Source organism: Hyperolius riggenbachi, chromosome 8 (genome assembly GCF_040937935.1).
Source record: "Hyperolius riggenbachi isolate aHypRig1 chromosome 8, aHypRig1.pri, whole genome shotgun sequence".
Classification (NCBI taxonomy): domain Eukaryota; kingdom Metazoa; phylum Chordata; class Amphibia; order Anura; family Hyperoliidae; genus Hyperolius; species Hyperolius riggenbachi.
The window spans coordinates 240,525,820-240,542,138 of record NC_090653.1 but is presented as its reverse complement, the minus strand read 5'-3'; the positions used below and the strand labels follow the sequence as shown (position 1 = coordinate 240,542,138).

Genomic DNA, 16,319 nt, shown 5'->3' with positions numbered 1-16,319 from the left:
TTCTTGGGGAATAGCCAATCAGATTGGGGTACCAATCTGATTGGCTATTCGTGGCTCCACCCCTTTCTGAATTTGAACCCCAGTCACCCAGTAACCAACTGTACCAGGGTTGAGGCATCTGCTATTAACAGTATAAAAATGATAGCAGTTTAAATATTCCCTTTGAAAATCAAAAGTTGAATTTTGATTGGCTGTTGTAGGCTCCACCCACTTTCCAAAATCTTAATTTCATTCACCCAACGACCAACTGTGCAAAGTTTGACAACCCTGCCATTAACAGTGTAAGAATGGCTGCAGTTTATATTTTCCCAGTAAAATTTGTTTTTGGCTCCGCCCACTTTGTGTAACTTTGTCACACAGTCACTCAATGACCAATTTTGTAAGCTTTCAGGTTCCTGGCATCAACAATCTGTGAATGGAAGCAGTTTATCCAGCAAAGAAATCTGATTGGCTGTTTTTGGCCATGCCCCTTTAGTGAATTTGGACCCCAGTCACCCAATGACTGACTGCAGCAAGTCTGAAACCTCTGCCATAAACAGTGTAAGAATGGCAGCAGTTTAAATATTCCCCTTTAAACGCAATAGGTGAATTTTGATTGGCTGTTGTAGGCTCCACCCACTTTCCTAAATCGTAATCTTATTCACCCAGTGACCAAGTGTGGCAAGTTTGAGAACCCTGCGATTAACAGTGTAAGAATGGCTGCAGTTTACATTTTCCCATTTAAAATGAATGGCTGAATTTTGATTGGCTGTTTTATGCTCCGCCCACTTTTCCTGGATTTGTAACCTCAGTCACCAAGTGACCAACTGTGCCAAGTGTGGGGACTCTGGCTTGATTACTGTGAGAATGGCAGCCTTTTACATTTTTTCCATTGACTTGAATGGGTGAAATCTGATTTGCTGTTTGTAGCTCCGCCCAGGTGTGCAGGGGGGCCGCAAGACCCCCAGAACATATCATCCCAGGTAGTAAGGGATCTGTATACCAAGTTTCGTTCAAATCGGTCCAGCCGTTTTCGAGTGATCGCGGCACATACACACATACACACACACACACATACATCCGATTTTATATATATAGATGTCTCTACCAGCTTTGCACATCTAGAGACTGAAATCCTTGCCTATTCTTCTTTGCAAAACAGCTCCAGCTCAGTCAGATTAGATGGACAGCGTTTGTGAACAGCAGTTTTCAGATCTTGACACAGATTCTCGATTGGATTTAGATCTGGACTTTGACTGGGCCATTCTAACGCATGGATAGGTTTTGTTTTAAACCATTCCATTGTTGCCCTGGCTTTATGTTTAGGGTCATTGTCCTGCTGGAAGGTGAACCTCCACCCCAGTCTCAAGTCTTTTGCAGACTCCAAGAGATTTTCTTCCAAGATTGCCCTGTATTTGTCTCCATCCATCTTCCCATCAACTCTGACCAGCTTCCCTGTCCCTGCTGAAGAGAAGCACCCCCAGAGCATTATGCTGCCACCACCATATTTGACAGTGGGGATGGTGTGTTCAGAGTGATGCGCAGTGTTTGTTTTCCGCCACACGTAGCGTTTTGCATTTTGGCCAAAAAGTTCCATTTTGGTCTCATCTGACCAGAGCACCTTCTTTCACATGTTTGCTGTGGCAAACTGCAAATGGGACTTCTTATGCTTTTCTGTTAACAATGGCTTTCTTTTTGCCACTCAAGAGGCCTTTATGGAAATTTCTTTGTGGCTTTCTTCTTGCCACAAAGTTGGCCTTTATGGAAATAAAGGCCAACTTTGTGCAGTGCATGATTAATAGTTGTCCTATGGATAGATTCCCCCACCTGAGCTGTAGATCTCTGCAGCTCATCCAGAGTCACCAGGGGCCTCTTGACTGCATTTCTGATCAGCACTCTCCTTCTTTGGCCTGTGAGTTTAGGTGGACGGCCTTGTCTTGGTAGGTTTACAGTTGTGCCATACTCCTTCCATTTCTGAGTGATCGCTTGAACAGTGCTCCGTGGGATGTTCAAGGCTTTGGAAATCTTTTTGTAGCCTAAGCCTGCTTTAAATTTCTCAATAACTTTATCCCTGACCTGTCTGGTGTGTTCTTTGGACTTCATGCTCCCAAGATTCCCTTAAGCCCAATCTACACGATACGATTCTTTATACGATTCGATTACGATTCTATTTACGATCTGATTAAATCCGACATGTCCGATCGGGATTCAATTCGATTTGCCATTGCAAAACAATGGCAAATCGAATTGAATCGAATCCCGATCGGACATGTCGGATTGTAAATAGAATCGTAATCTAACCGTATAAAGAATCGTATCGTGTAGATTGGGCTTTAGACAACCTCTGAGGCCATCACAGAGCAGCTGTATTTGTACTGACATTAGATCACACACAGGTGCACTCTATTGAGTCATTAGCACTCATCAGGCAATGTCTATGGGCAACTGACTGCACTCAGACCAAAGGGGGCTGAATAATTATGCACACCCCACTTTGCAGTTATTGATTTGGCCAAACAGACCATCAGGGGGCGCTGTATGACTGATATTGTAGTGAAACCCCTCCCACAAGAAGCTCTGAGGACCGCGGTACTTTTGACAGTTTGCCACAATGTAACAAGGTTCACAGACAGGAAATAGCTGTTTTGGCCGTTGGAGACAGCTGTAAACGGCAAGCAGCAGCTACATAACCTGCCCACAGTAAAAATGTCACCATGTAATACATATCAGAATGTAAATCGGGGAGAGGAAAGATTTTACAATGAGCAAACACTGACTAAATCATTTATACATAATTGTTGTAAAAATGAAGCACTTTTTTTATTACACTATTTTCACTGGAGTTCCTCTTTAAGTATGAGTAAGGAGCTAATAAAAAAATTTGGACTGGTTCCTTTCCTTCTACAGAAAATAAGAAGTGACAAAAAACATTGTCTGATTCTTTCAAATGATCTATTGGGCCTGATCCATTTTACTTTTCCTCTGAAGTTTTCTCCTAGGTGTATTTTTATATCTTATCAATAAAATGCCTTTTAAAGAACAAGCAACACCCATGCTAACCTAGAGATAAAAAAACACGTATATAAGTAGATAAATACTACTTCTACTTACATAAAAGATGTATTGTGCTATCCCCGTAATGATTCCTGTGAATTTTATTAAGGAAAATCCTATTCTAGGCAATGGCAGTGAAGTCTGAGCAATTTTTGGTTGGAGGAGTTGGAGTCTGTGGTTTCATAAATTGAGGAGTCTGTTGGTTTTTGTACCGACTCCACAGCCCTGATTCTGACTTCCCTGCTTTGCATGCTTGTTCCCGGGCAGACACTCAGAAGACATTGAATGTAGACAAATTTTTAGTCCAAAGTTTCTGTATTGTTTATGTCCTCCACAATCACCCAGCTGTGAAGAACCTCCATAAACCAGGTCCTCTGTGTGTGTGAGGGGTGATTGTTCTGCAGTGGCACAATGACTGCTGTAATTGACAACAACCCTTCTCTGGGATTTATCATGCGATGCATTGATTCCCATTATATTTGTCTTGCAAGAATTTTTACAAGAATTCTAAACTGACCACCAGCCCTTCCCTCCTGAAATGAAATAATGAAAAAACGAACTTCCATTTTGACCTGGTAACAATGGGCAGTGTTTTTGAGATCTGTGGAGGGTGGGTGTATTTTGTCATCATTTTTCCAGGGTGCCCTTTGTAAAGCGGGTGATGTAGTTCTAGGCAGCTGGTTTAGTAGAATGGAGCGCTCAGTCTCTTTGACCTTTCTGCCTGGTGACAATGACTCAGTGTCACTGTTCATGAACTCGGTGGGACTGGCGTGACTGTTGGTGCTAGGACCTCATGGCCCTTGTACATCTACACTGTGCGTGGCAGAAAGCATTTAAAGTGGAACTCCTGTCATTGCTTTTTTTTCTTAATTTTGAGTAGATTAGAGAAGGGTGTGAACATTTTGAGTTGTTTTTTTTTTGTGTGTGTGCTTACACAGTGCTAAGAAAATATTTGTACCGGGAGCCGGGCTTTAAAGTGGTACTGTCGCGAAAATCGTAAAATTTAAAACACCTACAAATAAGAAGTACGTTTCTTCCTCAGTAAAAAGAGCCATAAATTACATCTCTCCTATGTTGTTGGCATTTTTAGTAAGTAGTAGAAATCTGACATTATCGACAGGTTTCGGACTAGTCCATCTCGCTATAAGGGATCTCAGCATGGCCTTTATTCTTTATAAAGACGCTCCCTGAAAACGATTTATACAAAGATGCTGACCAGCTTCCCTGATCACCGTACACTTTTTTGTCAGTTGGACGGAGCAACTGCCATCCACTAAGTGCATTTTGAAAATAAAGAACTCCCTGCGAACCCCCCATGAGGAGATGGACTAGTCAAAAACCTGTCGGTTCTGTCAGATTTCTTCTACCTACTGTGACTGCAACATAGGAGAAAAGTAATTTATGGCTCATTTTACTCTGGAAGAAACCTACTTCCTAATTGTATATGTTTACAGATATTTTAAATTATAAGATTTTTCGCGACAGAGGTCCTTTAAGTAAATTCTCAAATATCCTAGAAACTTAGCCATACACATTCCTGACCCTCCTCTGATTGGGTTCATTTTGAAATGCAAAAAAAATGAAAAGCTTTCAGAGATAACCTAGAATAGTTTTGAACAACCTGATGACATCATCCTTCTAGCCTGGCCTGACAATGTTAGCAATGCGGATGGGAGGTGCATGCTGCCTCCTGCATCACCTGCTTGTTGGACACCCAATTGTAGTTACCAGAATCCCTAGTGGTGACTGGCAGCTGCTGGTACCTCACTTTCTGTTATCTGTGTTGGAGACTAAGCTAGGATTGCTGAGCATTGGTTTCAGAGTGGAGAATGTGGATGGGATTTAAGGTGACAAGACTGAATCCAGGTGACTGATGACAGCTTGTAATTCTGCTTTCCTTCCGGTGACAACAGAAGGACAGTAGCTAATTCCCTTTGTCATTTCAAAGTGCATCCTTTTTTTGTTTGTTTTAACTTCTGCAGAGAAATAAAACAGATAAGGACCCTTTTACACCCAAAATTGCAATCAACATCGCAAAGGCATTGTAATGTGATTTTAACGCGATTGTAGTGCAATTCGCGACCATGTTGTGGTGAGTTAAAAAACTAGCTATGAGACAGAGGAAAAATGCAGCATGCAGTTCTTCAGCGAGCGCCAAAAAATGTAAGCGCATAGATGGAAAAAGGGTACAGTGATTACCATGTTATTGCAGTTCATTTGCAATTGACAAATCGCTGGGATCCGAAAAATGCAATCTAAAAGCGGCCAGTAAAAAAGGTCCCTTACAATAGATTAAAGAACCGCGAAATTTCAAGGGGAGGTTTGTGAAAATCACGTCTCTGAGTTGCTGCATAAATTATGTAAAAGAATACAATTGCAATTTAAAAATAAAAACCTGTTTTATTTTACATGGATTAAAAATGCAAGATATAGAAACATGCAAGTGAAGATAAATGTTAATGGTAAAGATTTGGTGTCCAATGTGCAGTATAAGGAGATGTAGTTTTGATTACAATTTAAAACCGACCTCAACTAAAAAATCTACTTACGAAATAATTAATTGGATGTGTGGTGCTAATGGTAAACAGAACTGTCCTGGAGACTCTTGTACAGTATTTATTAGCAGTTTAATCCTTTATTTTTTTCCACTTTTCACCTGTGATTGGTTCCCAGTGATCACAAGGTCAGGAGCCACTGAAATTGGCTCCAGACTGGTATACAGAGCTGAGATGTCATTAGACAATCCTGAAGTCATAAATACTCAAGATAAATACTTTTCTCGGTGGTGGTAAGGCTCTGGCCACACATCAGCCCCTCCCCCCCGTATCTTCGTATACCATTTCACTCCAGTGTTGGGTCCCTTTAAATGTTTCTTCAATGTAAGAGCATGGCCATGGACAAACATTGCCAAACTGCGCATGTGCTAGTATGGTTCGCGCAGGCCCAGTAGAATGAAGGCACTTATGCATGGCTTTTTTCCTTACATGAGCGAGACTAGTGAAGTCTGCACAGCAGCCATTTCAGTGTGAGGTAAAATCTGGTTTATTCAGCCCCCCCCCCAAAAAAAAAAAAATGTAGCTTTTAGATTTTTCAGGCCTCTCCTGTTATCAGGACTGTTTGCTAAGTTGGATAACAGTGTTTGGGGTTCAATTTAATTTTCAGGAGAGCTGAATTAGTGCAATTAGGGGTTGCACTAAAAGAAAATAGAAAGTGATGGCAGGCAGAAAATGCAGGCAGGTTCTACGTAGGCTTGGTACTATGTGTTACCATGTTTATCTCCTTATGTCAAATGTCAGTTCTAATAAAGTAAGCTCTCCTGATGACTGTTATACTTTTATTGCTACTTCCGCAGCTCAGCGTGGAAGACTTGCTTGCTGTAAATGACATATGTGTTGCATGTGCTTGTATATTGCTCTCCCATTATTTGTAATTATTGCTCATTATCCTAAAGGCCTCCTTTCTTCTTTTTTCCTTTTAGGAGATCGCTCTTTGTTTGGATAATTTTATATATTTCCTGTTGCCTGGATATTTCTCAGGGAGCAGCTGAAGGTAAATAAACTCTGTGAATTGTATACAGTGTACAGATTGGGAAGGAGGGAGGGATTGGGTTATAATGTATACAGATCACCCTCATCATGACACACAAACAACTGTTTGTCTCCAACATGTTATGCTTCTTTTCTTTCTGCTGAATTGGCTGGGCCTTTATGCCAATGTTCCTGAATGACGGATTTCTAGCATAGAAAATAAAATGGCAGCCTCTAATTGCAACATAAAGAATCAAAGCAGCCAAATCAAAGCGTGGGGATATAAATACTGCTCTCGTGTAACTACAGAAAGGACCATCTGCTTGTCTGTGTGAGAGCTGAGAATGCTGAGCATAGAGGCAGGATAGTAAGGCAGACCTGTCACATGCAGGAGCAACTGACACTGAGTGTGTGATAAAATCTATAACCATCCTTTCTGGGCTGTTACAGAAATCTTGAATGCTAGATCTACCTGTAAAGCCTCTCTATTGAGTACACTTTGCTCAGAAATAAATGTTCAGATAAGACTGAAGACTTCAGGAGTTAAGTTACAATGAAGCATACTTTTTATGCACTGTATGCTTCACTGTATTCATTACACCACATGCATAATTTACAATGCGACTTTTTACCTCCATTGCAATCACTAAATCAAGTGTGGATGGATTCAAGGAGCCAGATAGCCAATACACTTATAGAAAAAGCATCTTCGTATGATGGTGAGGTGTGGATGTAGGCGAGAGTAGGAATAAGTTTCATACTCACTAAAGTGGGCCCCAACTTTTAAGAGGTACCGTTTTTGCACAATTGGATGATTACCAGAAAGAATGCTGTTGAGATGTCAGCTGCAGGACTTAAAGCATGTGACGGTCAATACATGAACTTACACCACATTATTTTGCTTTGCAGCTTTCTACCAACTCAGTAATTTGATTAACAACATAGGAGTCTACAGTCAAGGCTATAGACACCAGAAGTGAGGCAGGGTGTGCCCAGCAGTTGCCGAAGACTACTCTAGTGAGTAGTTGCGAGCAAAATCTTTCCTAAAGCGCAAATCCCCCACTAAACCAGGGAGGGAATTAAATTTAGCCAATGAAATCCGCTAGCGGGCAGTTAATTAACCAAACATTCAGCTGCCGTATATACTCGCATATAAGCCAACCCGCGTATAAGCTGAGGTACACACTTTTCCCTCAGAAACCAAGAAAAAATGATTGACTCGCATATAACCCTCATCCCCAGTATAGCCCCCTCCACAGTAGCCAGATGTGCCCCCAGTACAAGTCAGCCCCCTCCCCATAGCCAGATGTGCCCCAAGGATGATACAACTGTATCTCAAGATCCCACTAGATGGCGTTATAGATATGAGACACAGCGATTGCCACACAGGAAGAATCCCCGATCATTGCACAGCTGACACGTTGCTTGCGTGCTCTGCTCCACAAGCCAGGGGACACAGGTAGTCTTTAGCAGCACACTCTGCACATCATGTTGCAGGGGATGGGGGGCACGGACACAGCAGGAATTTAGCTGGCAAGAGCAGGATCACTAGTCTAGTGCACAATACTTATGCTCCTCTGCAAGTAATAAAACCTGCTCCACTGATTCGCATATAAGTCGAAGGGGTAATTTTTCAGCACATTTTTTGTACTGAAAAATTAGGCTTATATGTGAGTATATAAGGTAATTGCCTATCAGCAGCTGGATATATTTCTTTCTCTTCCTGGGCTAGTGAATATTTGCAAGTCAGGAGAATTCTTTTCTCAACATTACGGCTACATTATGGCAATCATAGCTCACTTAGAACTTTGTTTCTTTGAGATTTTCCAATTGTTGACAAGCGGAAGATTTGTATTCTTGGCTTCTAGTTTAGCTTGAATCCTGGATGATGTGCCTGCCCCCCTCTGTTCCAAATATGATTTAGCTCTTAATTTACTCTGAGTTCTGCTAACTACAGAAGAATCTCTTTCTGGTGCTGCATGAAGACTGTTTGAACAATGTGACGCACGTGTCTGTTAACAGGCGTTCAGTATCGGGAATGCAGAAGGTAGTTGTCTGCTGTTCATGACTGCCACTAAACACTCATGTACGGAAAGAGATGATAAGCCCCTTGCAGAAAACAGTAGATGTTAAAAGCATCAAGGAATACTTTATTCTCCACATGTGGCACTTGCAACAAGAATGAATTACATGAAGTGATACCCGTAACAAAAGTAGTTGGCTGGATCAACAAAGTTTGCACGATCTTCTTTTTATATTCCTGCCATTAACTACTTAATTTAAACGCCATAAGTATGGAGTATGAGCCTGTTTCTCCCTAGCCTAGCCCGGATTTTTTTTTTTTAATGTAGTCTACCAGTAGAAGGTTGCGTGGTATGGAGTCTTGTGCAGTTGTGTGGATACCCCTTCAAAAAGAGACATTTTTTTCGGTGGGGCAGGGTTCACACAAAAAACAATTTTTCGCGTGTGATTTTGCTGGTAAAATTTGCATTCGTGTGTGTTTTGGGTTTTTTTTTTTTTGTATTTTTTACTGCAGTTAATGAATGTCAATGGGAATTTGCAAAGAATGTGCAAATTTAAGGAATGTGCAAATTTTATGCTGCAAGGAGGTTTCTTTTTTTTTAGCACATGCGAAAACCCAGTGCAATTTTGCAAATTTTAGCAGAAGCGTGATTCTCCATTGACTTTCATTAGATGCGCAGCATGTGTGTTTTTGCACAATTCCAATGTGTATATGTGGATTTTAATGTGTGAGCCTTGCTTTGGCAGAAAATTTGCCCGTTCGGTAAATTTTCTGCACCTCCAATAAAGGCAGGATGCTGATCCTATTGTTTAAAATAAAATAGGATCTGCTTCCACTTGTAAAAAAACTGACCGCAAAACGCTGAGTGCACAGACGCAATGAAAGCCTATGAGAACAGACAGTCTCTGTTCTCAATAGGCTGGTCGCACCACTTTGCCCACCACCATCCACCGCTACACAGATACTTGCGTGTCCTGGTCTGGTTCTGCCACTGCTGACTCCATTCGCTCATGAAACTGGTAAACAGATCGGTGCCCGGCAGAAGCACAGGGCTCCCCACTGGATTTCAAAAAAACAATGTGAATCCTCAGCAACAGGGAGGATTCTCATTGGTTCATGGTGGACCAGTTAAAATCCTCTTTGTTGCTAGGGATAATTGGTCTGTTATAAACCAATGGATGGAGAGGACCGAGTGGAGGAGTGAACCGGGGGACATGTGGGCATTTGCGTGGCATCAGGGAGAAGTGGACGGAGCAGATGCAAAATGGATATTGCGGACGTGCAACAAAGTGCAGCGCATCCTGTGCAGCTTTTACCATGCCATTTTGCACCCGCTCCAAGTGGGAACCAAGCCCTAGTCTAGGTTTTCCTCCAGGATTTATTGAGAAAAGTTCTTGCTTGGTGTGAGCGCACAGTGATTACTGCACAAATGATAATTCTGTAACCTTTAAAGTACTCTCACCATGGCCTAATATTATCCATGCAAGAGTTGCAAACCTTTAACTAATAGCAGACAATTGGGGTAAAAAACAATTAGCATAAAAAAATCTAGAACCCTGGATACAATTTGAATTCTCTGGTCTAGACGCCAAGACCTATAATACTGAAAACCATTCTCTTCAGATAGACCTCTCTTGGTCTCTTCTTTTCCCCTCCTTCTCCTTTTTCTTTATCTCTTCGTCCCTCTTCTCCCATGCCCCTCGTCTATGGCCTGTGGTGGGCTCTTCTAGAGCAGGGCTTTCCAACCCAGTCCCCAAGGCCCACTGTCTGCATGTTTTGTGGAAATCCACAGAGGCAGTTACTCCACTGAGACGCCATTTACCTCACCTGTGAATGTTTGTGGTTTTATCCAAATAAGTACTGTTGGTGGCACTTGAGGACAGCGTTGGGAAGCCCTGGTCTAGAGGAGGGGAGGACCCCCCTACTATCTCCCATATAATCTCTTCAGAACTGAATGCTCTTGGTGCTACTTTTCTTTGAGCCCATTGTTCTAACTGTTCTTGTTACACACACTTGTCATATGAGTTCATGTGTATGGCTTTAGCTTCTGCAATATAAGAAGCTAATATGCTACTGGAGTTGCTATGAATCATTGATTTTGATGTGTGTTCCTTGTAAGGTTTGCACTACAATATCAACCCAGTGTATAAATGCGCTCACTCACTCTTATCAAAATAACAATAGCTCAATATTCAACAAACGTAACAGTTGATAATCAATAGTGAAATTCAGTCCATTGTTTACGTGTCCATGGGTCGCAGAATCAGTCACCAAGCATATAGTGTATAGTCCAATTCTTCAAAATATCCTGCGCTCACATGTATCACTTCCAATTCCGTGGTTATATCGCTCATAAAAAGAAGAGAAATAAACAGAGAAACATAGCGTGATACTGCTTCAATATCTCATTTCCTACTACCAACTTCCCCAGTGCCATACATTCACTTGTGGTCTATCAGAACTCAGTAGTCATAGACCTTCACCATGTGTCACTGCTGCCAGATCACAGACAGCAGAAAAAAACTTGTATAACAACACTCTTCCCAGCAGTGAAGCAGACACTCTCACAGTGCTTAATCCAAAGATAGAGTCTCACAGGTCCTCACCATCCACTGTGACTGCCAAATCACAGACAGCAGAAAAGCATAAACCCACGAACTTAGTTCACCTCCTCCTGCGTGTAGTGTATTACACCACCACCAATGGCCTCTCACCTTACTGATTGCTGAAATTGGAAGTGATACATGTGAGCGCAGGATATTTTGAAGAATTGCACTACAATATGTTTATGTATATACACTTTTCCTACTGTTTATTGTTATGCTGTATGTTGTTCATAAAATGTTCAATAAAATTTTGAAACCAGAATAAAGCATCTAGGCCAGGTTTGTACCTTGAAAACTTTATGACAGTGCAGCATTCAGAAGATGGTTCCCACAGTGAGCTAGGATGTGGTTTTTTTTTTTATTAGACAACCAAAGGAAGTTTTACTCCATTCGCTGGAATAGCTGAAGTTTAGGATCTTTAGCCGCCAGTTGTCCCCTGCTTGGTGTACTGGCTACCTGGTTCAAGGGACAGCTCCAGCCTTGTTTTAATGTGCACAAAAACCAGCTTCTTGGAAGTGACTCTAATTTGGAATTGCTAGTGTTAGCAGTCTTTATGCCAGTTTTCCATAACTCGGATGGGTTGGAGTCATCCCAAGGTTTATTTCATATTCAGATTTAAATCTGGGAATGAATGGAAGTGGGGGAGGGGGAAGCTTAAAGCAAGCAAGTATCTTAAGCACTGAAGGATGTCCCGGTTTTCATTTGGGAATATAGTAAGGTTTATTTTACCATCTCTAGAGAACTGTTTTTTTTTAGCTTTAAAGCGGATCCGAGATGAAAAGCTAACTATAACAAGTAACTTGTCTATATAGCTTATCTAAAGTTTAGATAGTTTACACAGCAAATCTAGCTGCAAACCGTTTTAATAGAATATGATTTTTTATTCCTGTGATACAATGACAGCAGCCATGTTGTTTGTAAACATTACACAGAGGCAGGCTTATCTGCATCTTGAGCAAAAAAACCTAATCCTCCTCCTCCCTCCTCCCCTCTGCCTCTGAAATCTCTGGCTAGTAATACCCCCCCCCCTCCTCCTGTCCAGACTGAGCTCCCATTAGCCCTTGCTACTGTCTGACAGTGCCAAGGCTCTCTGAAAACCTGTGGACGTGGCTTGTTTAGTTTATAGGGAATTAGAGCATTAAAACAAAAAAGTATTTGGATTGAGGAATGCCCTATAAACAATAGGAAAGGAACACAATTATGCAAGGAGTAAAAGTTCATCTCGGATCCACTTTAAGGCTGAGCTAGGTCTTAAAGGCAAAATAGAAATTTTACAATATATGAACAGTTCCAAAATTATGTACATATCTGCTCCCCTCTCTCTGTAGAAGATAAACAATCCTATCTGGATAATAAAATAGCAGTCATGTGGTCCGTATCCAGCTTTTTAAAACCATTGTAAACAGGGGCTTGCATAGTGTCTTTATAGTAGTAGCACAAAGTAAGAAGCAGCAGAATGCAAGCCTTTCCCTCTACCAGCGCTCCCCTGACTTCTGAATTCTCAGTGGCATTGTCAGACCACCTGTAAGGGGAATTCCTGTGTGATTCAGGGGAGGTAACCACCATCAGATGGGATTGCAGGTAAAGCGAGAGGGACGTTGCTCTGACCTGCTTATTTTAAAGCTGCGTAAGTAGTAGTTGGTGGTCAGATAACATACTATAGAACTTGTGTACAGCAGATTGTGGATGACAAATTGCAGGATCTACTGAAAATTGTGACATCCCATTAGGCTTTGATCACATCTAAAATCAAAATCGCTGATGGCCGCACTTTGCGATTTTGAGAGTGATTTTGTTTTTCCAGTCCCGGCGCTTACCTGCGCGCTACAGTTTTGTGTAAAGCGCTTTTCAAAGCACATTTGCAAAGCGATTTCTTTTTTCACTTCCTGATACTAGTATGTATTCTTAAAAGCGCAAACGCAATCGCCGCACAAAACTATTTTGTGAACGTTTTGCGGTTTTCCTATACCTTCCATTGTAGCAAAATCACCCTAAAAATGGTACAGGCAGCGCTTTGCTCAGCAGATCGGAAACGAACCGCTCATATGTGGACACTCTCATAGGGAATCATTGCACAAGGGCTTGACGCTCAAAAAACCCACAAAACGCCATAGTGGTGAACAAGCCCTCATAGAGTTTTAACTTTTTTATCCTGATCACGTTTGAAGATGGAGAGCCCCATTTCTCTCACTGGCATATAAAATTCAAGGTGATTTTTCCTGCCAGTTCTCCCTTGAGGGATCTAATGGTAGCCACGAATGGTACAATTTTTAGCCAAGAATCATTCGAAAGATCAGATAATTGTGGTCCGATTGACAGAAAATAAACTCGGTTGATGTTCCTAATTGACTGCAAATGATTTTAAAGGTGGCCACACACCATACAATAAAATGATCCAATTTTACAGCAATTCAATAAAAACAATCGGCTGTCCTGAGAAATTGAAAGCTTTTTTTTTTCATTTGTTTGAGAATTCAAATGTCCTGTTTTTATTCAATAAAAGATCGGGAGTGTTGGATTTTTCGGATCAATTTTTATGAAAATTGAATGGTGTACGGTAGATTGTAAATTACTTGATGTGCGGACGCAGGCAATTTTTTCTGAGTTTTCAATCATTTTTTTTATAACTGGGGAAAAATTTTACATACGGTATTTGTGTGGTACATTGGTCAGATTTTTGAAATGTTACAATCAATCAGAAAAATTGATTGCCATTCTTGAATTGAAAATATATTTTAAAAAATTATATGATGTACAGCCAACTTAAAAGTGATTGTTCCACAGTTTTGTCCATCAGAAAACCGTTTTTTTTATAATCGGTTGTAATGGATAGGAAATACAGATTGGTTATTTGATGGTGAAATAATCAATGCATTACACTATTTTATTTACGATCACATTTATCTGATCGTTTGAACGATTCTTTGCTAAAATTGTACTGTTAGTGATTGCCTAATGGTACACGGTGGCATAGTGGTTAGCGCTCTCACTTTGTTGGGTCCCCACTTCAAATCCCAGCCACTGCACAATCTGTACAGAGATTGTATGTTCTGATTTCCTCCCACGTTCCAAAAACATACAGGTTAGTTAATTGGCTTCTCCCTAAAATTGGCCCTAGACTACAATGCATACAGGAAACGATACATACATAGATCTACGACTATGGTAGGGATTAGATTGTGAGCCCCTCTGAGGGACAATTAAGTTACAAGGCAAAATACTCTGTACAGCGATGCAGAACAGGTCGGTGCTATATAAATACTAAATAATAAGAATTGCCTTAAAACCGCTAGATTTTAAAAGGCTATACAGTAGAATCCCTAGCCACATCCATAAATCTGGATCCCAAAAAAATGATGCAGAACTACTAGAAATAGACCCTTAAAATAAACGCAAAGGGACCAGGAAAAGTAGTTTATCTATCAGAATTGGTCTTACATTGTATATTTATACACATGCGGTTGCTGGGACCTGAGGACTGAGTTTACTATATCCAAGTTTACTATAACAAGATTCTACTGTAGTAGTGATGCCTGTTATATGACTCATATCCCCAATGTCTCTATTAACGTATGGTCTGGAAAAGACAAGTGGTTGCTTATTCCTCAATAAAAATCCACAACCTCCGGAGATCAATCAGGCAGTAGAACCTCCGATTAGCTAGTGTTTAATGTGGACAGAAAGTGTCATGTTTTATTAGTGGTAAAGTTCAGTAGCTCAGTTAGTCTGGTGACAGACACAGGGCGACCAGCACACGCCAGATCCATCATAATCCTCACTTTCATCTCTATAAGATCACATTGAGCTCCGGTTCCTCTTTTATAATTAGATAATTTGCAACATATGCGGACATACTTAAGGAAGAATTCTAATGTGTAAATAGCTTCCTCGTTGTGTAATATCTCCTGTAATGTATACCTTATCAGTGATCCTGCTGTCAAAAGATATTGACTTTGAAATATCCCCATTGCCTTTAGTCCAGATGCCTACTCATAAATCTGACTAAAAATTAGTCCGTTACTGGATAAGGTTGCAGGGTGACAGGTTAGGTTAACCAGTGAGACTAATGCCCACTAAGAATCTGTTGAGATTAGTCAAAGATGGTTAGATTTTTACAGATGCTACTGATGACATGTTTTTGGAGATGTTTCTGGAAATGTTAACCTAGCCATATAATGGTCTTCATTAAAATATAAAGTTTGCTCTGGGGTACAGTTTGATACGTTGTGAGATTCTAGCTGACAAGACAGTAGTCTGTTTGCCAACAAAATTTACTCCGTTTTTGAATAGCTACACTACAAATCAATCAACTACAGGAGGAATTAGTTTAGACTTTAGAAGTTATGGCACACTATGAAATGGTATCTGGATTAGTATGGCAATAATTCAGTGCAGACCTGTTATACAGGGGCCTGTGGCAACCAATGCAAAATCTAAAATAGAGGTCCTCACCTCCCTGTAAAGGCCTGTTCACACTGCAAAAAAGCAAAAACGGACAGTGAATGTAACTAATGTTATTAATAGGATGTGTTTGCACTGTCCATTGGAATGCAAACGCATTGCGCATGGACTGGTCCACAAATGCAGAATCCTGACCTGCTGCATTTTTCTGCAACTGTATAGCGATCACACTGTGTAGTCTAATAGGCCTAAGAGGATAAGGTGGGCAGTATTTACATCACTTTATGGGGAGGAAGTTGGCAAAACATGAGATTCAGCTGTGACATAGATCACAGATTACTGGGGGGAGTTACTCCTGCAATACTGATGAGAATGTTGTAAAGGATCTCACAGAGGATGAATATCTTCCACCCTTTATCTGAGGCCACTTTTTTTTTTTTTTTTTTTTTTTTTTTTTGCTTTTGTGGTCACTACAGGGTCTCTACGTGGCTGAAAAAGTCTTAAAATGTGTCTCTGGTCAACAACACAGCTTTATGTGCATTTATTTCATCACTGCTTCTTTCTTAACCAGGGCTTCCTGGAGTATTTTTCAGGGGTTCCCTGGCATTTTTCTTTCCTGTGACAGTGGCAAGCTGAGAACATTTCAAAAAGTAGACTTTTGGCTCCTTTGTGTCTCCTTCAAACTAATGGTGTTGAGAAGGGGTGGAAGTACATTCTAAGGCACACCAT

The 16,319-nt window shown here is 40.9% G+C and overlaps 1 protein-coding gene across 6 annotated transcripts in view; it reads left to right on the top strand.

Annotated features, from left to right (window-relative positions):
- The window catches only part of COL27A1 (collagen type XXVII alpha 1 chain), a 728,465-nt gene that overhangs the window by 248,212 nt on the left and 463,934 nt on the right, over positions 1-16,319 (top strand). For all 6 annotated transcript variants that reach the window (XM_068248437.1, XM_068248438.1, XM_068248436.1 and 3 more), the window contains one exon: positions 6,512-6,582. Coding sequence is in view for 3 of the 6 variants with exons in the window: in XM_068248436.1 (XP_068104537.1) it covers positions 6,512-6,582 (71 nt within the window). In the remaining 3 variants the exon portion in view is untranslated. The remainder of the gene's footprint in view (positions 1-6,511; positions 6,583-16,319) is intronic.